We start from the raw sequence: 25,666 nt of genomic DNA, 5'->3' as shown, positions 1-25,666 counted from the left end.
TATTGTAATGGAATTTTCTAAAAACCTGATTGGTAGTTTAAAAAAAGAAGTAAAATGTAAACACAGATTAATCTATTTATCATTCAAAATATTTTCAGTCCTGTCAGTTTTCTGAAATGGCCACACTGCTGGCAGTAATAGGCAGTACGATTAAGATTAGAAATTTTTCTTAGTATCTGTTGTATTTCAAATGGAAATACTTGTAAGTCTTCTCTGAATGGAACTATACCTGAATGGACCTCTCTTGAACGTACATTCTTTCATCAGATGCCTACATACATCTTCTACTGAGGTCAACAGTAGCTGCGCGAGCTAAACTGGTGATCAGTTTTGGTCCTGACCTGGCGAATAAATCATAAAATACAGATTTTTAATTAGGGAGAAAACTACTACCTCCCTTAGAATTGTTAGAAGCTTTTGGGGCATTTTTCAGTAACTATTCTATCTTCTGCCTTTTTTTTATCCATATAAGAAATCATTTACTACACTTTAATTAACAGTTCACAACATGGCGACCTTTACAGCTACAGTGCACACATTCTTCCTCAGCCAAAGTTCTCTGACAGGCTGGTACATTGTGCATTGCCTAAGACCTTGGAATACATTTCTCCTTATTTTCATAGTGGCAGTGTGGTAGCAGAGAAAGTGAAGTTCTTAACAAGTGACCCTGACAGGATAAAAGATCATTTCCCATCACTACTTCAAATGTTTATGCTCGACGCGGTTCTAGTCGGTGAGACATCTGTGATAAAGTTCTCTGGTTGTCAATCACATTCAATTGCCGCACATAGCTCCGAACATCCTGATGGTTCTTATTAGTTAGGGCTGCGTCGGGATCTGGTGAAAGAGAAATGATGTAGGATTGATACACTTAAACAAACAAATCCCTGAATAGAGTGCATAACTCGTTACAAGCTGTCACAGGAAACATCGGATCCTAGTGAGTTAAAAAGAAAATATTTAGAAATCGCTCTCTTTGAACCTTTCCTCCACATCTGTTAGTCTTTCTGGTTACTACCCCCACAAATTAACTTTTTCTCTCAGATATCCTTGGCTACATTTACTGAAATTGATGGCCCTTGGTCACAGTTTTATACATCACCTTACTAGTCAATAGCTATAAATTATGCAGCTAACTAGTATGATTTAAAGCTGCCCATCTGCTTTTGGACCAGCAGCCTTCACACAGATTCAAAACTACATAATAATTGATTTAAGCCTCCTTTCACAAAATAGTCCCATTTCTAGCTCAGTATTAAATATTCGTAACACTGTAGTGCTTAGTGGCTGCCCCATTCAAGCCTCAAAATTTACTACTTAACGTAATTGCATTACACCTACTCAAACAACAATTATGAAATACCACTGAGTTAAAATCTGAGTATCTTCAGCCTCACAGTGAACAGCTTACAATTTAATGAAATATGTGTTAGGTAACTTAAACTCCTCTAAAAGAAAGATACTGAAGCATCTACTATATATAAATACGTATACACACAAAAAAACCCCATGGGACTTACATATGGTACACCTATATACTGACATTTTGTTATATCATGTATAGCGAAAATCTGCTTATGTTTCTAACTATGTGGAGGTCTCACTAGTGCTTAATACATGAAAATTAAAAGATATATAGCCAGAGAAACCTTGCTGGCGGGAGAAAAAAAAAAAAAAAAGGTCCCTTAACTTGATCTTCTAGAGTTAAGCTTTGACTCAGATGGAAAGAAACTATTTTTATATAAATACATTGTTTTATATTATTTATTCTGTTCTTTAAGAAAGAGGAAGGCTGCTGTAAGGCAAAATGAAGCAGTGAGGAAATGCCATTGTGACTGGGACTGATAGTGCACCTAGATGACATGAGACCCACAGAGCAAGCCTGTTTGACCATACAGCTCTGTCACCTTACATGCCCTCAAGTTCTGGTAATTATACTGACAAACAGGTTTTAAGTTCATCACCTTCTGCAGTTATGTTATTTATAAACATCATGTTTTGGGATTGGTTTCCTATAAAAACAGGGTTTATCCAAGCAAGTATCTTGCATGTATCTGTGTGCTACTGTCTGCTAGCCTTATTTCAACCACTTCTAAACCCAGTGGCTAATTTCAACCGATTCTAATTTGACAGATGTGTAGAGACCTCACAGATATTTAGCTCCCTCATGTGCTTGGAAAAGAGATGGAGGAGAAGGGGCTTATTAGAGCTTCCTGAAGGATACTTCACCCTGTGAAACATCAGAGGATCCGAACTGGAAGAATCACTGGAAACCAGGCTTTTAAATTCTGGTACACACAGAATTAGTTGTAATTACTGTAGCTACTGATGATAATGCTGACTGTGCAGATGTTGTAATACACTTACTGAAAGATTGGCTTCGGCAGAATTTCACTGTCCTGACAGTGTTGGCAATCATGCGCTGGAAAGAAAAGATGGGATGCAATCAGAGAACAAGCACTGTATTTCATCATCATTTAAACGAAGCACCTAACTGTGCCTGAGTGTGAAGACATACGCCAATAAAAGCAGTCATATGAATGAAAATATAATTTTAATGCTGAAACCCTCATATGTAGGGCGTGATTTGCATTTACACAGGCTTTAAATGAGCATGAGTGTAATTTACTTGTGCTCAGAGAACCCTTTCCCTTGCTTGGATGCTGTAAAATGCCTTAACTAAGAATGAAAATCAGCCCCTTCAATGTGCATTTCTTTGATAACATCTTCCCACATTAAAAAGTAAAAGGAATATCACGTAGAACACCTTGGAGTATATACACATGTTAATTTTAAGACCATCAGTTCCTAACAGCAAGGCCATTTCTAGAACATACTCAGTAATTAAAGAGCTTTCACCTTTCGTATGAGTTTGAGTTTAAAATGCAGCTCTCCTGGAAAATGACAGTGGAAAATGAGCACGTGAGGGTCTATGTTCACTGATTCCCTCTGTAAGTATGCTCGATTCACAGGTGAGAAGGCCACCATTAGAACTGTGGCCCTGTAGGCAAGTTTCATTAGGTTGCACAAGTTTATCTAACCCAACATAAAAAGTGGATTCAGTTTTGGTGGACACTTCTACTGGCAATTCACAAAAAAAGCAGAAGTCACTTCAGTCCTTCTTGGCTGTGCTTGCTCTGTGGTAAATAAGCCATCATTCCACTCACTTAGGTAAGAAAATACTAATCAATGTATTTTGTTCTGATAAATCAGATGCTATTTTACAAGTTTTTAAGAACAGAAATGAAGGTAAGTCATAAAGGAAAACATTTCAGATTTAGTTCTGGACTGCAAAATTTTAACTGGCTTGTGTGATTAGCACCACACAGGTAATACACCCACCAGTGCAGGAGCAAAATCAGTTGCTCTGCATAATATCAAATAAACTGAAACTTCAGCAGTCCAACTGAATGCCTTAGCTACATAGTTTGATTCAATCACTGTTATAAGGACAACATTTGTTTCAGTTTCTTTTGCTTAGATTAAGAAAAAGCAGAGGAGGGAAATGCTATTCCTAATCAAAGTCTAACGCTTGTTCCGGCACATGGTCCAACAATTACAACACAGCTACATCTTTTAACACAGCACATTCTCACCAAGCTGATTCATACCTTCTTGAAATTTTGTGTGAGATTAACAAGCTAGTCATAAGCCTTCACACAATGGAATGACATTTCTTACTAGTAAACAGTAAAACCTAGGGCATATGCTCCTCAAAATTCATACACAATTCTAATCTTACATGAAAATGATGTTATAAATAAAATACCTTTGTGAAATCCATCATTCCAGAAGTTGGAAGCACCAATGTAAAACATTCCTTACACACATACTGAATAATCTTAGACATTTTAATGCACTGCCAAGCATACAAAAATGGATATGGCTCGTGGTCAGCATTAGAAACACTATTGATATATCATGTACCAAATTTTTGTACATTACACATTGTAAAATCAAATAAAAAGCAGCTACTCTGAAACTGATCTAAAATATTTTAATTCTAAAACACAAGTTCCCAAAAGATTTAGGGAACTTGGATATAGGTCTGCTTATATTGTTCTTAAAGTTCACGTGTATTTATATGTGACAAGTAGATTTCAAGTAAGAGTAATTTTTGTCCTATGTTAATTTTCATACCTCTTCAAGCCATTACTACTAGGCAGATTTTCTAAGGCACTTACCTTGCAAACATTGTCATATGTGCTTAGCATTAAGCATGTGAATAAGCCCTAGTGACTTCAATGGACCTCTTAAATACTCAAAGATAAGCACCCATTATAATACTGGATTGAGACAGGACACACTGCATATAGATTCATATGGTATGGATTCATCTGTTATGTGATGCTGCTATTTTGATTTATACCATTTCAAAAAGTACTCCCCTAAAATAACTATTTCAAGGAGAGATCATAAAGTTGAACTGGACCAGCCAACATGATGATGAAGTTTCAAGAGCGTCTAACTTCAGGGGAAGCTTTGCCAAGGACACTTCATTTTTACAAAGATAGCTAGTGTTGCTTGATGTGCTTTCTAGATGGTTTTTTAATACACACTCTAATTTTTCATACCTATAAATGTTTAGGTTTTGAAGTCTCATTTCATAATGATCTTTGGAGCTAGACTGTAGGCTCAGTGTTTGATTAGTTAGGTATTACGCTGCTTAGATGAAAAGTTGTATTTATCAAAAAAAGTGTGTTCTGTGGAATCATTTCACTCTTTTTTTTTTTCCTTTATGTGGGGAATTTGTTCTGAAAAAAACATACCATTCAGAATAAGTTCTGTAATGCTGTATTGTACTGAAAGAAAAATTATGTGTGTAGCGAAGGTTTTAAAAAAGTTTTCACTATTTCCGAATTTCTCATTATACGGACTTTTGCAGGCAAGGAAAACCGAAGTGGCAATGAACTTGTGTCACCGTTTAAGGCTGGCTTCTGATTAAAGGCTGAACTGCCTGGCTTCCTTCAGTTCACTGAAAAGCGTAATTTTAAGGAGTTACTTTGCCTATTCCTGAGGATAATTTCATTCAATCTGTGCATTCAGAAGAATCCTGGCAATGATGAAACACAAAGGAACGAGGAAGTGGGTATTAAGGCAGAATAAATGGAGAAACTGTCGACAGAAGACAGCATTGCAACCCAGTGGGGAGATTCTGGAGCATTATGTATCTTTGAAGAGCTCCTTTCACATTGCTTCTTTCCACGTGCTGTTGTGCTGTCTAATATAAACTCAAAAGAGCTCCTCTTTAGAAGGTACAAATTCGACAGAAAAACGGCATATGAAACAAAAGTGAATTTCCCTTCCTGAATCTTGCAGATAAGTTGGATTGTCTGGTTTTGATTCAAGAAAGCTAGAAACATGCACGGAGAAAATGTTCAGATGGAAGTTTAATTGCCAGCTCTTTACAATTTTTCTTCAAATAGAGGATTACCTCTAGTTAATGCCTGCAAAAATTAACCTCTGTTTACTCGCTGTGCTAAGAAAGACCATTATCAAAAAGCCATATAAACCTAAATTTGGATTTTTCTGAAATAGAATCAACTGCATAATATAACAAACAACCGCTACTACCAGCACGATATATGTACACAACAATACCTTTTCAAGTTTTACGCAGTCTGGAATAGTGGCAGTAGGCCAGCGCATTATCTTCTAATCCATTCCAAGCCCAGGTTTCTAAATGTTATAAATATTCATATATGCCATAGAAAGCTAGTAAGGGCTTTAGTCACACACTTTTTGCATAATCTTTATGTTCCAAAACTGAAGAACGTTTGCCCTTTTTTTTTGCATAAGGATCAGACTGTGAATTTCCTTTTGTTCATCTCCACAAAACCCGAAAACCAATATGCACAGATTCTCTAATCCTCATTTCACACCTGAAGGGTGAAGAGGCTTGACAAAAAGAAGCGTCAGTAGCCAGCTTCATGGCGCTGTCTTGTGCTGCCACGGCAGGTCAGCACTTTCAGAGCTCTTTCATGACTTCTGCTCCCTCTACAGGTGCCATTTCTGAGACATGCTGGGTAGCATGACATGGAGATGGTGCCACGGAAAGTGATCTTTGTTCAGGCTGTCTGATAATTTGAGAAATGGCACTGATAAAGTTCCCAAATAATTCCATCTTCCCTCTGTCTACGAATACAAAATTCTGTACTGGTAGTCAGGGTGCAGGATTATGCAGCTGAGGTTTGAAAAAAGCAGAAATCACTAAGTGGTCAGGAGTATGAAATATTGCCTGTCCTTAAGGAGAGTCATGCTCAGTACTTCCCTCACTTTCCTCTCTCTTCTTTCCCTGGAAAGACATAATTCTAGGAAAGGGCTTTAAATTTTTTTCTAAATATATAGCTATAAAAGCAGTGTCACTTGAATGTTATGTATTGCCATGTACTGTGCTGCAGGTTGTAGGATGTCCTGTATCTGCTAAATCATACAGAGTTTATAGGAACTAATACTAATGACAGCTTTGGGGGCTCTCCTTCACCTGAAAAGAGGGTCATTAATGGACCTAAAAGACAAATATGTATTCTAGATCACAAACTAATTGTGTTTGCTGTCTACTGACATCGTTTTATCCTTTACCTACCTGCAGCTCTCAAAATGTCCTTAACCTGCCAAACTAAAACTGCGGCATTTTAAAAACTTTACAAGCCTATTAATTTCCTGTTCCTCTACAGCAAGTACGTCTTCAGTTTTTACATAGATGGGTCTTCTAAAGCAACACTTATAACTAACATCTACTGTCAACTCACTAGTGGAGAAAAGATGCAGGTAGTTTTTAACACACAAGGTCATGGAGTATATGCCAACCTAGAAGGTATATCTGAGCAACACCATGGTGGAAACAGCATATATCTTTTCTCCATGAGCTTCTTACAGTGAAGTAAAAGACCTTCAATACTTCTCTAAACCCATGTCTGTTTGATAGTGAAAAAAAAACCTTTTACTAAAGACTTATACTACTAATACCAGTAATTTAGTTATTCTGTCTGCTTACTGACAGAAGTATAAACAACATGTTCTAGGCTGGATTTTAAGGCCAAATGCTTGTTTCTTCCATCCCCGCACCCTCCCCCTCCACCGCCTTGCTGCGTGCAATAAATGGCATAGTAAAGAGCACAAGTACAGTGCAAATACAAAGAATATACCTATTTCTGCCACATTTAATATTGTTTTCCCCCATCTTGTAAAAACCAAATGAGACTGCTTACAAACTTCACCCTTTACGCATAGCTGTGGCTCTACCACACACGGTATTCTGTTCCCTAGCAGGCTGTCCCTGCCCTCCCACTCCTCACAGCCTCCTCCAAAGAAGAAGCATCCATGGGGATCAGGAGATGGGGAAGGGGAAGAAGGAGCAGGCAACACACACAGCAGCAGGTAAAGCTCAGCGATGCTCTGCAGAGTGATGTCCCCCCCACTACTGCCAATACCACAGTTCTGCCATTACACCTCTGAAAAGATCACTTATAGGAAAATGTAGCAGGACAAGATTGACTTCTTCCCTTTCCTTTTTAGCTTGACTTGCTAAAAAAACCTAGGCTAATGTGGTTTAACACCATCTGTTTGTTTTTCCCTTCTTCTCTAGATAATTTTGTCAAATTTGAAAAAAGAACTCAGAGTTTTCAAACGTAAGAAAGCTCCTATCAGTTTTCTGTGAAAACAGATTGCTGTGGACAAGAGAATTATCGTGTAAGTGCCCTCTTCTCCTCTTCAGGGAAAAGGCTGTAGTGCAAGTTCCTATGTTATGACAAAAGCCTATTCACACAGAATTCCCCAGCCATGAAGAAACCACACATGGCCCAGCCACGAGGAAAGCTCTGAGCAGAGCTTAAGCAGCCATGAAACACAAACATTTAGGAAACCAGGCCTAGCTGTTTCTGTGTCTTGAGGAACTCCTGTCTCAGACACTGTCTGACAGACCCTGTACATTTTAAGATACATCGTTTAATATAAATAATAACAGAAACATCAGAAAGCATAAAAGATTTAAAGGAAGCTGTTTCAGCTGAAGAGATGCTACTAGATCAAACTTCTACTTTTGGCTGCCAGTTACGGGAATAAAGTTGTCAGCAGCACATCAGCTGTCAGGACCAGAGCTCTGTGGTGAGAATGCAGACATGATGCCAGAGGCTGTTCTCAGTTTCATCACTGTGCTTACATGAAAGATGGAGGGACCCACCTCCTCCGGTGGCAAATGGCACCACCAGTGGCACCTACCGAAATATTTTTATTCATAAACTTCAGCAAGCATCAAAAGATGGATCAAGGGAAATAATTTTCCAACAAATTAAGACGTTTTAGACACATCAGTAATAGAGTGGCTCCCAGCAATATTCAGAGGTATTTCCATCTGCTTGTAACAGAACATCATGCAGCAGAACAAACAGGCAGAGGCAACAAATGGCAGGACATGATTCCTGGGAGGAAATCTGGTTTGTGCTTTTCTCCTGAAAATGGCAGAATAACATCGCAGATTTACCTTGAGTTTATACTTATGTAAAAGAGAGATGAATTTATCTGAGCGTTATCTGGCTGAGTGGTGTTGTCTTCACTAGTTAATATCTGGCAATTATGTGTGCATATGACAGTTGTACGCTTAACGCAAGTAGGCGGTAGCGACTGAGGTTTAACAGTAGGCTTTTCTTCTTTGCTTGACCTGATGACACATGCAAAAAGCTAAAAACTGCCAGGTCCACATTAGGATTTGAATGAATTATGTGGGTGGAATCTGAATACATGTTGCTTTGAAGAGCTATGGGTTGAGAGAAGCAGTAAAATCACCATAGAAGCATGCAGAATAGCCAGTGAAGAACATTAAAAACACAAAAGACGTACTTGCAGTAAGGCTTAGAGAAAAAGCAGAGTGAGCTTTTAGGTAAAGCACTAACTGAAGAAAGGTTTAGAATATTGAAAAAGGAGAACATTTCCCTTTCTGTTGTGTGGAGGAACATGAGACATTAAATTGATTCTTTGAAAAATTTACAGCATCAAAAATACATTAATTGATCTTCACTTTCCCCTCCCAAAGAAATGCTGAAAGCTCAGATTACAGATCAAAATGGGTGATACTACATACATGCAATATAAAATTTTATTTAAAATCTTTGGGTGCGACTACTAAATCCATGTTCTGGAGACAACATACTTCTGAAGATAAGGCAATGTGCAGACTAGGGTGAAAAGGGCAGACAGGTAGCAGCCTAGATACAGATCAGTTTAAGCTGCTACAAAATTCACTCTTGGCCTTGGGAGTGCCAAACGGTGGTATAGAGTGGTGCAGAACCATTTCTAAATGAAATGGGTTGAACTTCTGCCTATGGATAAGTGCTCACAGATGAGCTCCTGCCTCCTGTAATGGCTTTCACACATAATCAGACATAAAGAAGAGCCTGAGGCATACAGCTCTGGGGCCTGTGGATGTACTGGGTCTTCTGGCTCAGGAGGTGTAAGTAGGCCAAGTGAGGTGGAGAACATGGAGCCAGCCATATAGCCATGACTATAGCAATGTAGCTGTCATCCCTCCTGGTTTGGAGGTGCTCTGGCCAAGTCTGAGATCTCCTTGTGTTCCCCAAAATATTTACTATCTACACTAAAATACATATATTTATCTATCTAATTAGAACAAGCAGTCCAGAAAAAAGTCCTTTTCTGCAGGTAGAAGGCTCAAGGCCTTTGGAAGGAGATGACAACACAGTCTGTGTATGCAATTACAGAATGTCATTATTGCAAAGTGAGGTCAGGCCCTTACTCAGGCATTAGCACTACCATTTACCCACAAAAAAGTCTCAGCTTAGCAGAGAGGTATTTTCACCCTAGGACAGAGGCTGTCCTGGAGCTACAGACTAAAATCTAAGAGAAGAATTCACTCAGAGTGATGATCAGTTTTCTGTGAAGTTTTCTAAAGAGCTGAAAGTCCTTCTCTCTTCCCCTTTGCAGTATCAGTGCTCAGCAGGTAAGACAAGCTCCTCCCTAGTGCAGTGGAAATAACCATGGAATGGTCCTGGTTACTGTAGTACTAAGAACAAGCAGATATAGGTGCCAGAGTAGATATGCTGTAGTATGGCTGCTGAATAGAGCTTTACTGCAGAAACAGTAAGTCAGGTTTGGTTTTGCAGTGTAGCTGCTCATAGCTGAGCTTGGCTAACCCTGTTTCTCATGTAGGTGTCATGAACCACATCAGTTAAGAACATGGCCTTAGCAACCAAGAGAACTGCTTCTCACTGCTGAGAAACTTGAGTTTCAGTTGAGATTCCTGCCATGGGAAGTTGCCTGCCTGCAGTTTTTGACAACAGTGTTTGAAATGATGACAGCTTAGGGGCAGGATTTAAAATAAATCAAATTTGAGCGTAATCTAACCTTCTATCATTGATCCCCCTTTCCAATATGAAAGCAATCAAGTCACAGAAGTGTCCTTTCACTTGTTAAAGGAAAGAAGAAAATAAGATGTTGTGCATGTTCTGTATTAAAGCTTCTTTCATTCTCTGAGGAGCAATGCAGAACTATCCCAGCCTGAGGCAGTTCAGTCCTGTTTGAAGGAACGGCAGCTAAAATCACAGCTTGGTCCCAAACTGGCTGTTAAAGATTGTCTCTAACAGCTCTGCTTCCTGTCACTGGTGCTCCCTCTCCTAGGAAACATTCTGGGTGTGCATGGCTCAGTGAGCAGTTGCTTCTCCACCTCTGTGAGGTTTTCCAGAAACCCAGAGGTCCCAGGCACTGTGTGCAACGCAGAATATTTTTGCCAGCTCTTGGTCCTGCCTTCACTTTCTTTAGCCCTGGAAGTCATTGTTGAAAAGTTCACTCTTGAAGAGATGAATATGGAGGTCTTTTTAAATTTTAATTTCAAATATGTCATACATACCATTTTTTCGAAGTTTACTAGGTTGTCAGTGATTGTCTTGTTTCCCTCATGAGTAAACGTCATGTCTGTATAGAAATAAAAGCCACATAAAAGCTCATTAGTGAATCATAGCCATAAAAAAACAGCAGAACATTTTATCTATCCCTTACAAAAATCAAAGCAGCTATAAAACACTTAGGTTTTAATTTGCAACATTTCTGAGACTAGTAAAATTGAGGTATGATATTCAGATGTACTAAAGCAGTTTTTCTTGTCTCTGTGTCATGCTTTTTATAATAGAAAAAGATCATACCTCACACTGAGATTGATTTTTGCTTTTTCTTGCTGCTACTCTTACTCTTCAAATATTTGACAAATAGCTTTCAAGTTAATAATTCTGGTAACATCCGAGCATACCTTTTATAAGTAGTGGCATGAAAGGAATTATTGGAGGGTCCAATTTAGCTACAGTTAGTCTGTAGGCCCTATGGTTTCTTGATGGATCCTTAAGAAAAAAAGAGAAATCACATAATTGCCAATATGTATTATTATATGTATTGAGACACTGTATGCACTCATTTAGATGTCACAGCATTTATTAAAATAATTATTTTTTCCTGTGGCTTTAAAAGTGCATCTGTAAACTAAAGACACCTTTTATCATTCTCTCATACAGCTTACATGATGAGAATGCAGCCACTAAACACAAACATTTTTCATGCCAAATAGCAAGGTAAGATATGATTACAAAAAAATTGTTCACAAAAGGAACCACACATTTCTCCTCCCTTCTGGCAGCTGCAGATCCAGTTTTGTATATGTTGTAACACTAAAATGTATTGCCTGGAAAAATCCAGGTTGGAAAATATGATTTCCCATATGTACTATCGGAAAACATGTAATAAAGCTTTTCTGAGTTCCCAGATTAACTTTGAGTGGTACATAAGTTCTCTCAGAGTGGGTTCCTAAGAGTATAATTTATTAGTCATACATACTTGTTTTAGCAGCTCTAAAATGGGATCATAAACTTCTTAAAGTCAAACAAGGACATATAAAATGTTCCGAATCAAGGAATTCAAATCAGTTACTTAGAAACTGAATTAGCTCAGATTGTGCATAGAATAAGGGATCTATTGCTATTCACCATTAAGCTTTCAAACTCTGCATAGATCTTCTTGAACTTGCTTGGAAGTTTCTGTTAATAAAAACAAAAATAGCAAACCTTAATTAAATCCAATTTGTGTGGCAATTTTACTGTACATGCTAGTTCCTTCTACAATGCCCTAAGTCAGGAAAGTGCTCTTTTTGCCAGATATTTCTAACAATGTGCTAATCTAAAATACAACATGTCTCCTAGCAACCAGATTATAAATAGAGACGGGACCAGCCATGAAACCTGGATCCTGATTTAAACCCAACTTGAATTTACTCCTTTGGGATGTTTTGATTCAGATTTTTGTTTGGCCACATTGGAATCACTGAATTCAGAATGTAAGTGAAAGTTCAAGTCAATGATTTTTATTCCTGATTATATCCTGCCTGAAAATATAATTTACACACAGCTTGCATAAGGCTAGGTCAGCTTAATTATTCATACCTATGATGAACTGCCCTTGCAACATTCAAATCCATGCCTGGGCATTTCCAGGAGGTTTTTTTGTTCATGCTGATGTGTCATCAACTATTGCTCAAATTCTTGACATGCCCAGCAGCCAAGGGCCTCTACCACTTTCTGGGGTCTAAATTAATGAATAGTTTTTCAGTCCACAATACCTACACAAATAAATCGTAGCCAAGTTGATCATGCAGTGATCCTGATGAGATGGGCGTTACCAAATATTTCCTTTCCCCCTCATATTATGCTATACGTATTAAATAATTTTACTATAAAGACTATGAGATATGTTGTAAGTTACCTTCAGAGATCACAGTAATGTTTTATGCACACTCAGAATATGTCAGCTTTCTAGTTTTAATAAGAAATTTCTCTGTATTTGCTTATTAAATCAGACTACTACTGGCAGCAGGTAACATTAAAAATTAATACAGACTTTATAGTGTAGAAATGATTTTTTGCAATATTTTCTACATTTGGAGTGTGTACCCTAGCAAGATATTTACACTGTGCCACAGCAAGGGCCTAATTTTTAATGATGTGTGTGAACAACTGTGTGCCTAGTTTGCATATGCATGCAGATTAGGTATTTGTGAAATAAGTGGTATAATTGGACATTTGCACCTGCAAATATCTAATTTGTGCATGCAACTAATGTAAATGCATGATAATATAGCAAAAATCAGGTCTTGAAATGTTTAGTTTTAAGTGTATTCTGTGTATATATAATGGGCTAAAAATCAAGCTGCAGAGATTCTCTTGATAAACTGACTACCCTACAGAACCAGAGCGTGATAACATTTCCCTGAACTCATACCCCACAGCAACAAATGATCTGTGTCCCTCCAGCTCAGATCCTGTGCCCATTTCAGACTGCTGTCTGTAGTATACACATTCAATTCCTTCTTCTCTCTTCATACTACTTCTGTACTGTCTCATCTCTCCCAACTATTCCTCTCAGTATCCACAAATGAAGGGTCATTATTTTGAGAAACTGATGCAAATGCAAATCTTTGCCTTTAGCACTGATTGTATATACCACTTGCAACATGTACTTTTGAAATGTGGGCTGTTGTCTTCTCATATGTGTTAGTCTGATCTCCTATTTCAGAGCACTTTTTTAAAGGTGTTCAAATTTTGGTCTCAGTTGCATCAATGACCTCAGTCATGCTAACTATTTTGAATTTGTAATGAACAAAATACACGCACATTCAAATTCGCACTGCTTTTGGCAACCGGTATGGTCTTAGTGGTTACATGTGCTTACTACCTCACCCTGCTGGACATTGCACCCTTTTTATATACTTGCATACAAAAGAGCAAAGCCACAGAAAAAGGTGGAAGCTCTGAGAATGAAGACCAAACTGATAGTAAGCAGGGGATTGCATGTCAGAGAGAGAACCAGAACTGGTTAGGACAAACCCACATTTTAACAGGGCAATAGAGTCCATACGGAGATCAGAAAATAATATGTATAAACAGAGGATGGATTTTAGAGAAGTATCTATGGGGTGATCTCACTAAATGATCAGTAAAGTCAAACAGAGGATGGGCTGAGGTAAGAGGTTAACTGGCTCACTCACTCATCCTGTTGGGCAGTTTAGGTCATCAACAGAAGCTGCTGTTCTCACTCTTGTTAACTGCTTGTGAGTATTTAACACATCTATGGGTATACTGCCTTACTAATAAAAATAATTAGCTAAAGGCTTCTGCTCAGGAGCTGAATTAGTAGATCTAATTTTATCAATAATAAAGGCCCAAGTCATGTTTTTGCTAACTAAAAGCACAAATCCCAGTCAAACTTCTTGGAATTGGATTTTAGCTAAGACTTACCTCCCATGTTAATGAGAGACGGCTCACAGCAACATTACTCAGTCCCATAATAATAGCGAAAAAGGAATTCAGATTTTTGTATTCTTTACAGCTGAAACACAAAGGGCCAGGTTTTAAGTTGTATATATCAGTCAAGGCAGAAGTACACATGACAACCTTAAGAGAGCTGAACCCAGGCATCTAGCATAGATGTGACTGAATTTGGGCAGCCCTGGCCAGCACACCTGTGGCACGCCACTTCAACCAATATGTGAGTAATTCACCACACTCTGGAGGCTCCTTTCCCCTCCCTCTTAAAAAGATCTCCTGCTTCCACTTCACTGGGTGCCTGTTTCTGCAAGCACATTAAAGGAGTCTTTGAAGTTCCACCCCACCCAGAATCACAGTCCTGAAACTGGGCTTAATTCAGTCCCAGGGAATACCAGAAACAGTGGAAGCAACTGGTTCACAACCTCACTTACTGCTGAACTTGCTGACAGCTTCTGAACAGCTACTAAATGCTGGAAACTGTCCCTAGATGATCTTCATTGCAGTTTACAAGGGCGCTGTGTCTTTTTAAAGGGAGAAGACCAGCTGTCTAGAGATGCCTGTGTGTCAGTGACCTCTCTTGCTGTATATGATTTCTAACTAGTACTTGTAGATTCTGGAACTCTTTAGGATGTTTCAAGCAAAGAACTGCCATTTGTTACTGGCATCATTAAAGAGGTCCTGGGCACTAGGAGCTCGAGGTCACCCTTCAACACTAATGCAAAGGAGAACTTTTGTTACCAATCAGGAAAAACTGGAACGTGTAAATGAGTATTAAGGAAGATCCAATACACCATATGCAAGAATAGACACATTCTGACAGGAAGAGCCCACACAACTGCTCAGCTGGGTCATTGACTCAATGGGAAGAAAAGAGAGAGGACAAAGCCTATATCTCATAAATCTGTGTCTTGCCAGATTCCTGCAAATCATTTGCTATTTTTCACAACTGATTTGACAACATCTGATTTCAGAACCTCAGACTCTGCTTCTTTTGCTGTTTACCAAGAAAACTTTCACAAGATTCAAGCTACGATTCTCAGATTTTTTAATTCATCGCTAAAGATCTTGGCTCCTGTAAGGTATCCTCAGCTCCAGACGAAATTAGTACAATCGTTGCATCCTACTGTCCAACTCCATAATTGCCACATCACCCTATCGTTATTCTGTTCTTTCTGTCCCTCCATTTCACCTGACTTGATGTATTGAGCGGGTATCCTTTAGATCTGGGCCTCACATGTGTCTGCACTGTGTGAACACTGAGCGCATGAAAAAATGATCTCTCCTATCTGATGGTCTGGCTGTTGGAGACTGCTGCCCCTTCAGATCTTCTGGCAGAGCTGCTCATACAGATTCTCCCACATCAGATTAGGGACAGTGAGCAAGGCTAGTGAAGATAAGCTGAAATGCTAAAGTTACCCCAACTTATTCTGACTAGAGCAGGTCAGGGAGTGCCTTGTTAGTGGATCTGAGGGGAGATAAGGATGAAAAACAGCCAGGATAGGCTGTCAGTGATAACTTCTTCCCCACACGTATCTAAATCCAGAAACAGCTAGCCGTCCACAGCCTGTGACATTGAGAATAAATTGTAGCATGGTAAAAATAATTAGCACCACACAGCAGCAGTGCTCAAACATAGTAGGCAGCTGCAGATGTATCTGCAATATGTAATTTGAATCTTCTTTCATTTTAAAAAGGAAAAGTTTTGCCAAATACACTGTTAAGCAATGTAATTTGACAAAGTCCCTGTTAAAATCCATCTAGACGTATGACATTCTACGCCAAATATTCTGTAAATTCTACAGGCTCTACACTAAATAGCTCAGTTCCAGACAGGACCACGGTAAGGGAGCAGAAAGAGTGCTGCATGGCTCTGCTGCATAAACGCTGCCTGTAAAACGTCAGAGAGTGGATCCTCCAAAGCACCACAGTGTGCTCAGAGCAGAGGTCCCTCTGCCTCCCAAAACAGACTGTATTGGAAAAATCCTGTTAGTATGAATTGTGCACACACACATATGCACACACATATGCACACACTCTTGTCTCCAACACAAACACACGTGGTTAAAATCTCTCAGTACTTACACGAGCACATTAATCTTGGCATTTTCCCTGTAAACACACATCCTTCAAAAATTTCCTACAGGCTCCTTGGGCTCATAATGTATGCATGTGTATGGAAAGAATGATTTTCAAAAACTGAATGAAAGTGTCTGAGTATAGTGGTACACAAGGAGGCTTCTAAACGGCCTGTGGGTATATCTGAAGAGGAAATATATACAAACTAGGTTTGTGGATATCCGTAACAGTATGTGCAAGTACATCCTAGAAGGCCTTTCTAACACAACTAATATGGGAAGAACTCACTGTATGAAATATAGTTCACTTCTCCCATTTTTTCTAAAGTTTAATCCTACAATGGCTGGAGAAAAGAGATGAACCTGGTAACCTCTACATCCTTTCCCAGCAGATGCAAAGGCAACAACAGCTCCTGGAACTGAAAGCACATGTGCACAGCACTTGGAGCCAGCACTTGGCCTTGCATTTGCCTGCGCAGACAGGGAGCACACATCACAGGGTGCGTGGGGTGGCAGACACAAAATGATGTGTCTTCTGCGATGGCGTCTGAGCCTCCTGTCACAGAATTGAAACAGGGTTCTCAGTAGCAGTTATCTTTGAAAATCAGTACGTGCAAGGCATCTCGTTAACCACCAGTCATGCCTAAGATTAATAGTGCAGCACCGAGCTGTTCTCCCCGAACACTTTTCTAATGAGTCTAGTACTTCTAGGTAGGGTAAAGTTCTCATTAGGTCTCAAGGATCTTCACAAGCAAAACTTCCTCAAAGATACTGCTTCAAGGCCTGGGCCCGCATCTTTTGATCCAATTCCTTGGCTTTTTCTCCCCGCCAACTTCGGTGCACTTTGTGTTTGTTTTACCGCATGCTGTGGCACCTGTTACCATGGCAGCACCGCACAGAAGGCAGCAGCCTGGCAAAACTTCCCAGCGCCTTTCCAGCAGCTGCAATTAAACCTGCCCGCTCGGTGTGTATGGAGGAAAATCTTGTGCTTCAGATTTCTCTGCTTTCAGGAGACAAAGAGGACTCAGCAGAGCAGACCGCTTTTAGCTATTTATTTTTAGCATTGTAGTGATACCAGAAACATGGAAGTAAACAGGAGGTTGTCAAGCTGTTGGAAATAGCATAGGCTTAAACCCATGACACTGAGGAACCCACCGGCTAGGGCGGTTTATTAAGGAGATATTTAGAATACTTGATTTCAAGTGTTTATGGAAATTACTATTGTATCTCAATTTACCGCATTTCAACATTTTCCCATTTCGTGCCTCTGAGTCGCAGAGAAAGGGCCCGACGCGCCGGTGTGTGGGCGCCACTGCCCTCTCCTGGGCACAGCCCGCCAGCCCGGCGGCCCGCTCCCCGCCGCTGCTCTGCGGAATGAGGTCATGGCATAGGCGGGATACTTATTTTTAGAAACTAAAGAGGTAAATTCTGTCCTCCGTTCTGAATATAAACCTGATCCTGCATGCCCACTACTAGATTTTGAAAATCCTCAGCTTTGACCAACCGTAATCCGACCGGAGTGCCGAAGCAGTTCCCAGAAGGAAGGGGGTTCTCGCAGAGCGGGGCCCTTCCCGGAGGCGGGAGGCACGCTGAGGCGGTGTCGATGTGAACACTGATTTCAGCTATGTGCTATTATTAACTGAGAGAAGGGCAGCATCACAGCTGTAACAGTAATCTCTTCCTTCACACAACTACATTTAACGATGCAAAAAAGTTAAAATTCATGGTTTAACTGCAAGTAATAACTTCTTTGTTCGCTAAGACTGCCTAAAGGCCTCTAGTCACAATGCCCAAAGTCGTTCACAAACACTTGGAACAGCCAGCTCCCTCACTGCACACCTTAGCAAACTGTTTGTTCAGACAGCGATGAATGCAATAAATACACCACGAACTGGAAAGGAAGGAAGAGGGTAACAGTGCTAAAAAACTACAGCTATGCGGGGCAGGGGCATGCCCCTGCTCCCTCTGAAGTCGGTCACACACTTGCCCTTGCCCTTGCCCTTGACTTCAGTGATAAGGCGTCAAGGCCAACATCTTTGGCATGAAGGCTCCATAGAGTATAAGTTTTAATATGAATAAAAGAATAGAAGACAGCAAAATTCCCTGCTATCCAACCTCAGACCCAGCAGTTAGTAACAAAAAAGGACATTCATATTGTTGCATTTTTCAACAAAAGTATTAGAAAAATATCCCAAGCAAACTGAAGGTAACATGAGCCTCCACATCTGCATACTATATCTCTTTGCTCTCCCCTCTTGGTTTTCCCACTCGGAGCAATTCTGAGAATGGTTTTCCTGAACCGCACCAGAAATACTTCTGTTCTCAGGAAAATTAAGGCTCAGTTTTGTTACCAGTTACTAATTCACATATTAATATTTGCTAATACATGTAAGGGTAGATGAAGGATTCTCCTAATGAACTGAAATATATTTACTCACAAATATGATGTGAAAACATGGCCCTAAGAGATCACAGATCAAGAAGCAATGGAGACTAGGACAGGAAAGAAGAATATATATTAACAAGTTTCTATACAGCCCTATAAGGAAATGGACAGAATTACCAAATAGAGAACATTTTAACCTCTACTGTGTGTGGCTGTCTGAAAATAAAAAAGAAAAATAACAACAAATTGACTATACTGAACCTCATTTCCAGCTCACAGATGACTGTATACTTACTGTGCTGCTATCTTAATATACTTCTTTAACAGCTGAACACGCTTGCTGAGTTGAGAGCAAAGACAAATCTCAGTGACCACCCAGAACTGAATTTCATTAAATCTTCTTAAAAACAAGTCCAGATTTGCTGTGGTCTTTTTAAAATTGTGCCTTCCAAAAGTGTGATAGATCAGTTCCAGCTAGGAAAAAAAAAAACAGTTTGGGATTTATTTTTTAGAAATCTCATCTTTTGGACAGAATAAAGAGGCTAAGAATGACCAGGTAAGTATCTAGCCTGAAACTTGCTCTGCAGTTTATGTTTATTGCTGTACAGATGACAAGGATTCAGGCTGCAAATCCAGTCGACAATAGCTGAGGCATACTAAAAGCGTAACTACAGACTATGTATGAATAGCTTAATACCTACAGAAATAATTCAACAAGCAGCACATGTTCAGGAAAAGTTTAAATTTATTTTGGCATTTTGCCTATAAAATTAAGAATGCCTTACACTTTCAAAACTTGTAGGTGGCTTTATCGTAGTATTTTTGAAAATCAAGCTTAGGGAAAGTTTTGCAAATAATGCACAAACCTACAATGTACAACTAAACATTTTCTAACAGATTCTAATCTGCTGAATAAATAGATCCTCATACCTCATGCACACAGTTGAAGAGCTCCCAGTCATAAATTGTCATCTGATGTGCTAAGTCTTTGGAACTCATCAGTTCGAATGTTCCTACTGTACCAGTAGATGGTCCTTCCTGTTCTGGTAATGGTGCCTACAAATGGAAAAATGGTATAAAAATATTTTAGAAACACTAAACTCCATGATTTGTGCTTTTCTTGCTTAATGTTTCTGATTTTTTTTTCAGTGTGACCACTTTCCTAAGCATGTTTCTAATAGTAAAACTGAAATTTGCTTTTAACCACAGCCTGGCGTTATGAAATGAGAAGCCCTGTGCAAAATCAGTATCCGCTATGCACAGGACAGTCAGGAAAAATTTGAAAGCTCTTCAGAGGCACTGTAAGGAAATAAAACAGACTGTTCTCAGTGTGTTATTTTTAGAGTTGTTCTAAAATTTGAAGCCAGAAATAAATACTTCAATACATGTTGTGCTAACTAAAGCATGTCTGTTTGTTAGGGAGCATAGGTCTTTCCACAAAGCTTTTGTTATCAGTTTCCTTTTCCACATACACAAATAACTAGGCCACAAAGCACAAGCCAAATACTTTTGCAAATTACTGATTCTAATGATGAGAACTATTACATCTGCCATACTTCAGAAATCTGCAGTGATTGCAAGATCTTCTGATCGTTTATAAAATAAGCCTCGTACTTTCTCTGACAGTACAGGGATGCACTATTTGTGATAGTGCAAAACACCTGGCTATGCTAATTAAAATTATATGCACACAGTCTTATGAGAAAGAATCCTTTAAATCATTCAAGTGTGAAACATTTTTGAAAGACACTTCCATATCACCCAATAAATGAGATGTGATCTACAGTTTTGCACACAAGTAAATCTTGTATTAAAGAGAGATTTAAAACATGGCTCGAGATCATGTCAGATTTGAAGTAGTCTGTTGTATAAATTAGGGTCAAAGTGTTTGAACCAGCGCTGCTAAAATACTAACAAACAACCCCTAATTCAAATGTGTTACGTCAGCAAAGCTTCCTGTAAACCCACGTTTTAATTGTTTTGTTTCCAGGAGAGGGCAGTAGAGTTCACTTACAAGTTCCTCACTTTCTCAGACGGTCTTTGTTAGGTAATTACAGAGCAGAGAATTGTCAACAGGCTCCTTTCTGAGTACAAACTCAACAGAGTCTACAAGATTAACAGACCATATTTACATACTGCAATATAAAAAATGAGATTACTAAATGAATCCCCTTTTATATAAGAATATTATATTGCCAAAAGAAAAAGGACTTACTGGATTAATCTATCAAATCACTTTCTCAATAACACACAGTAAGTAGGAGCTTTACTTGTGTGAGTTCTTGCTTTGTGCGCTAGGGAAAAATTGTCTTTCAAATACCATCATAATACAAACTAATTAAAAATTATTAAACTAAACCACAGGCATTATTACTTTAAAAGCTTCCTCTACAATTTTGAAAAATAGTGTACATAAGCGGAATACTATCTAAAAAACATCAGGCCAGCCATCAGTCTTATAACAGTCTGAAGATTGCTCTGAATTGTGATTTGCACAAACACAGAATTTCTTCAGTTTAAGACAGAGTATGAATTAAAAGCACAGCAGCTTTGTGTAGAAAATCCTAACTTGTGGAAATCTGTGGAAAGAGAATTGCCCACAGACTGAAAGAGGGCTTTTTCTCCCCTATTTGGAGACAAACACAACATAGCTGTTACCATAACAAACACATATTTTCAAAGGCTAGGAAAGAAGCACTTAGATGTAAACTCATTGCATATTTGAAAATTCATCTAATCCAGAAAAATTTTCACATGGGAATTGCCAAGTGTAATGTGAATAAATGTACACGCATGGGCAGCAGCCAGAAATTGGAATGTGAAAGGATTAAACTGGGAGGCAGGCAAGGTTGTAACATTTTTCAGTTTGTTTATACCTCTTTGGAAAAATGCAGCTGATAAGGGGATATATTCTGTTATGCAGTGTTGAGAACCTTTTTAAGGTGCTGAGTGTTCCTCCCTGGTTCCTACTGAAGTCAGTCCAGTTGATGAAAACTAGCACATTGCAGCCCTATATGTTAGAGTTCCCTGTAGCCTTTCCAGTACTTGATCCATGCTAAATAGCACAGGGGAAAAGGCACAGAAAGTCATGAGAATTTGCTGCCAAAGGTATGTCTACACAGACAATGCAGAGCCATATAAAAGTACCCAGCGTAGTTGTACTGACGCAGCACCCCTGCTCGTAGCATGCCCCATGAGGGTATCTACTCGGCAGGATTAATTAACCTTAAGGGAACACCAGAATTTAATAAACTGAACCAGAGGTATCTCTGCATGGAACTACAGTATGCTGGATGTGCATTGCCTGGTTACTAAATTGAAAGCAGCAGCAAAGCATAGATTTTACCATATCTATAAAAGAAATCAGGCATACATACTAAGTGGCTTGTTAAAAGCATACAGGAGGCTGAAACAAGGCTAGGAGTAATAGAGTTCATGCTGACATGACTTGGCAGTGACATTTGTTTTTAATGAAATAAAAGGAATAAAAAGTACAGTCAAATCAAACTCTATAAAAGCAGACCCTGTGGAGATCATTAGAATTACTGTATAAACTGTAAGTACTTACGAACAATTCTACCTAAGAAAAAAACCAGACTTTCTACCAGGAAGATTTTCTGTGATTCTACTTAGAATCATCTGAGATGTTGACACAGTATTTTGTGGGGCTGAGAAAGAAAAGATTTTAAGGAACTTACTGTTGGGAGTCAAATCTCCAGAATGCTTTAATTGGTAACACCTATCTTCAAGAATATATCCCTGTGGCCTTAAGGAGATAATTCTGAAATCAGGAATTACTGCATGTCTTAGTGACAACATTCAGCTCATCCTAAGTGCTCAGTGTGACAGAGAATACTGGGACCAAGTGCTGTCATGTGGATCAGATGGATTTCTGCTCTAGTTTAGGAAATTACAATATTACCTTGTTTTCATTTCAGGGCTTGTCCCACAGCACTGTGACAAGTCCTTTGTTGTGAATGTTTCCACTAGTTTTTACCTAAAGCACTGGTAATGATAAAAGGGCCAAGCATTCAAATAAACTGAAGAACTGAACTTCCTGAGAACTGCATACATACATACCAACGAATCGAACTGATCACGTGGGCAAGCAAACAGCCGTCCATTAACACTGAGAGTTGTAAACACTGAAACATCATGAGGTTTGAGCACAACCTTTTCTGTAAACATGAAACAAAACATTGTTTATTATACATACGTCGAATTTACAGCAGGACTGATCCAATAGCCACACCCTTCTGGGAGCATATTTTGCACAGGAAACCAATGTCCAGGATACAAAATAGATGACAATAAGATCCTCTTTATTGAAGAAATGTGACAACAAGATTAGCCCAAACCAGTCTCCTACAGAACTGGCATACAGAACTAGAATCCCAGCCTCAAACTGTACGGACAGGTCAAGAAGCCTGAGCCTGTGCTGCCATCTCTAGAAACTACCTGCAAAATTTCAGCCATAATTAGGAACTCCATTCATTCTTCCCTGAGCTGTAAGCATTTGGAGAGCTGTTGTTGATAGAAATTGCCTTGGAAGACAGTAACTGCATAAGGAGGTGATGAAATGCAACTGTATTCAAATCTCGTTACAGCAGTTCTAAAAAAGCATCACATCACAGGTAAAGAGAAGATAATGAAGTAACTTACAAAACAGTCTCTTCCAGCATGCACTGGCTGTCAGCAAATCTGACAATAAAAAATTGCTGCAACTGCAAAAAGTAGAGCCGCCTGGTGTCAGTTCTCAGGAAGTGAGCTGTTTTTGGCAGGCATCAACTGTTTGCAAAAATGCCTTCCAATACAGCTGTCATTAGCTCTGTGTGTGTCCACACAGTCATACTCAACCAGAGTACTTCAGCAACACCAATTCTCCAACAGAACTCACTGTGTAGTTACCCTCCCATTTCCACAGCCTGTAGTGGGGGGCTGAGTCCTGACTGCACACCAGGTCAGTAGGCTTGGCACTAAGTTACTCAGTAGTGATTTGCATGGATAGAGCAGCCAAAATGGTAGTGACCACTACTGGAATGACTGCACTGCAGTATTTTCTGCCGTTGCTCATTCATATGTCTAGCCTGACATTATCCATGCTTACCTCCTATTTCTGTTGTTAAAAAAACTTTTACAAGCCCTACAGTGAAGGAAACTTAGGGTAGCTCTGCTCTGTAACATGCAGATACACAAGCTTCTCAATTCTTCCTGTCTCCCATGTGAGCTCCAGTCTGTTCCTGCAGTATGGGAAGGAATTGCCTCTAAGACAGAACCTGTGTACCAGCCGAACGTGCACATGGATATAAAAGCCTTGACTGAATTAACCTTTCAATCCCTCCCGACTTTCTGCTTCACCATAAGTGAGAAGTGTTTAAGATGATACAAATACAGTACCTCCTCCTGAACTCATCTTTACTATGATGAGGCCTTCTCCAGAACCCAGCTTATCTGCTACCGCGCTGATCACTTCCTTCACAGAGCAAGACACTGGCACCCGGATAGTGGTATAGGTTTGGTCTACGCAGTACACCTTAAACAGAACTAAAGAAAAAAGATTGTGCTGTGTATGCCATATGTAACAACCACAGAGACTTAACTGCACAAATTACTTTCACTTCAGTAACCACTCCTCACAAATGAAACAAATAAAGCAACAATAAATCACTCCTGTTTTGATAGTTCCCCATTCCTCAGATGTTCTACAATTTCTAGCATAGAAATCTCTGATTTCCCAGAGCTTTTAGTAAACCATGAAGTACTAGTGTTTCAGTATTGCTACATTATTTATGGATGCCAATTTCATCTGGCACTTTGTCATGTTCCGGACATTACAATATTTTAAATCAAAGCTTCTTTTCAAGAGTCAGGAAAACTGGCTGCAAACTCTCTTAATTCCAAGAAAATAATTTTTGTATTTACAAAATAGATTTGAAAATAGTTTTGGTTGCAATAAGAACTTAAATCAAACTGTGTTGCAACCTGTTTTTTACAAGCAAGTATATAATTGTTGAATCAAGAATGTTGTAGACGATGAAGAAAAATACCTTAACGATAAGAATACACTTAAGTGTACAGTACAAATTGGCTCACAGAGTAATACATGAACCCAGGCCTCTGGCTGCCTAGAAATCAATATGATTGTACATTAGGCTGCAAAAAGCAAAGTGACATGAATTTAAGACAGAAGTTAGCAAAATACTCCTTCAGCTCAGCTGTCAAGCCAAGCCAAGCAGCCCCTGGGGTTATAGCTGTCCATGGACTTTCAATGTTCAGTGTGCTGCCTGCCCTACGAATGAGAAAGGTGCAGCCATACAAAAGGTGAAGTTACTGCCTCTCCACAGTGACACAAGAAGTAGTACTACCATGGCAGCAGCAACTGTTTCACTCTTTGTAGACCTAGAAGAAACACTGATACTGACAACAGAAGCTGCGTGCCTGGAAGGATCTGTGCTGTTCGTAGGCAGTTAGTTCCAGCTTTTGAAATGGCTTTTCCATTGGTTTGATTTATGCCATCAGCTTTTACAGCTTATGATCTTGCATTTTGTTCCCTTATTTTTACTGTTGTTCACTAGCAAGAGCTATCCTTTAATATCGAACACCTTGAAGCAGAAGCCATTTTCTGTGATGAAGATGCACCAAAACAACCATTGAGAGACTAGCCCTAGCAGTTGCAAAGAAATCCTCAAATTTATGAGTTTTAAGGTGAATGTATCTTTGTTTACAATGATGTCCTGGTTTGGCTAAAACAGGACTGTTTCTCCTTTCAGGAGTTTTTCTTTCAGTTCAGTCTCTTCTAAGTAACTGCACTTTCTGAAATGCAGCTACATGTTTTTCAGACACTATCTGCATTTCAGGCTTGATAATGCTCAATGTTTATAGTTGCT

At 39.2% G+C, this 25,666-nt stretch overlaps 1 protein-coding gene across 1 annotated transcript; it reads right to left on the bottom strand.

Annotated features, from left to right (window-relative positions):
- Positions 1 to 297: 297 nt before the first annotated feature.
- On the bottom strand, positions 298 to 24,323 carry LOC104157373 (rap guanine nucleotide exchange factor 4; the record flags this gene model as incomplete). Its single annotated transcript, XM_009694680.1, has 10 exons — positions 298 to 837; positions 2,368 to 2,422; positions 10,862 to 10,926; positions 11,258 to 11,345; positions 11,985 to 12,035; positions 14,289 to 14,379; positions 19,075 to 19,253; positions 19,710 to 19,835; positions 22,860 to 22,957; positions 24,177 to 24,323. Coding segments are annotated over 10 exons (1,028 nt in total), but the record flags the coding sequence as incomplete, so codon positions are not given.
- Positions 24,324 to 25,666: the final 1,343 nt, after the last annotated feature.

This window comes from Cariama cristata, unplaced genomic scaffold (genome assembly GCF_000690535.1).
Source record: "Cariama cristata isolate BGI_N322 unplaced genomic scaffold, ASM69053v1 scaffold14882, whole genome shotgun sequence".
In the NCBI taxonomy this organism is placed as follows: Eukaryota; Metazoa; Chordata; class Aves; order Cariamiformes; family Cariamidae; genus Cariama; species Cariama cristata.
This window is presented reverse-complemented; position numbering and strand designations above follow the sequence as displayed.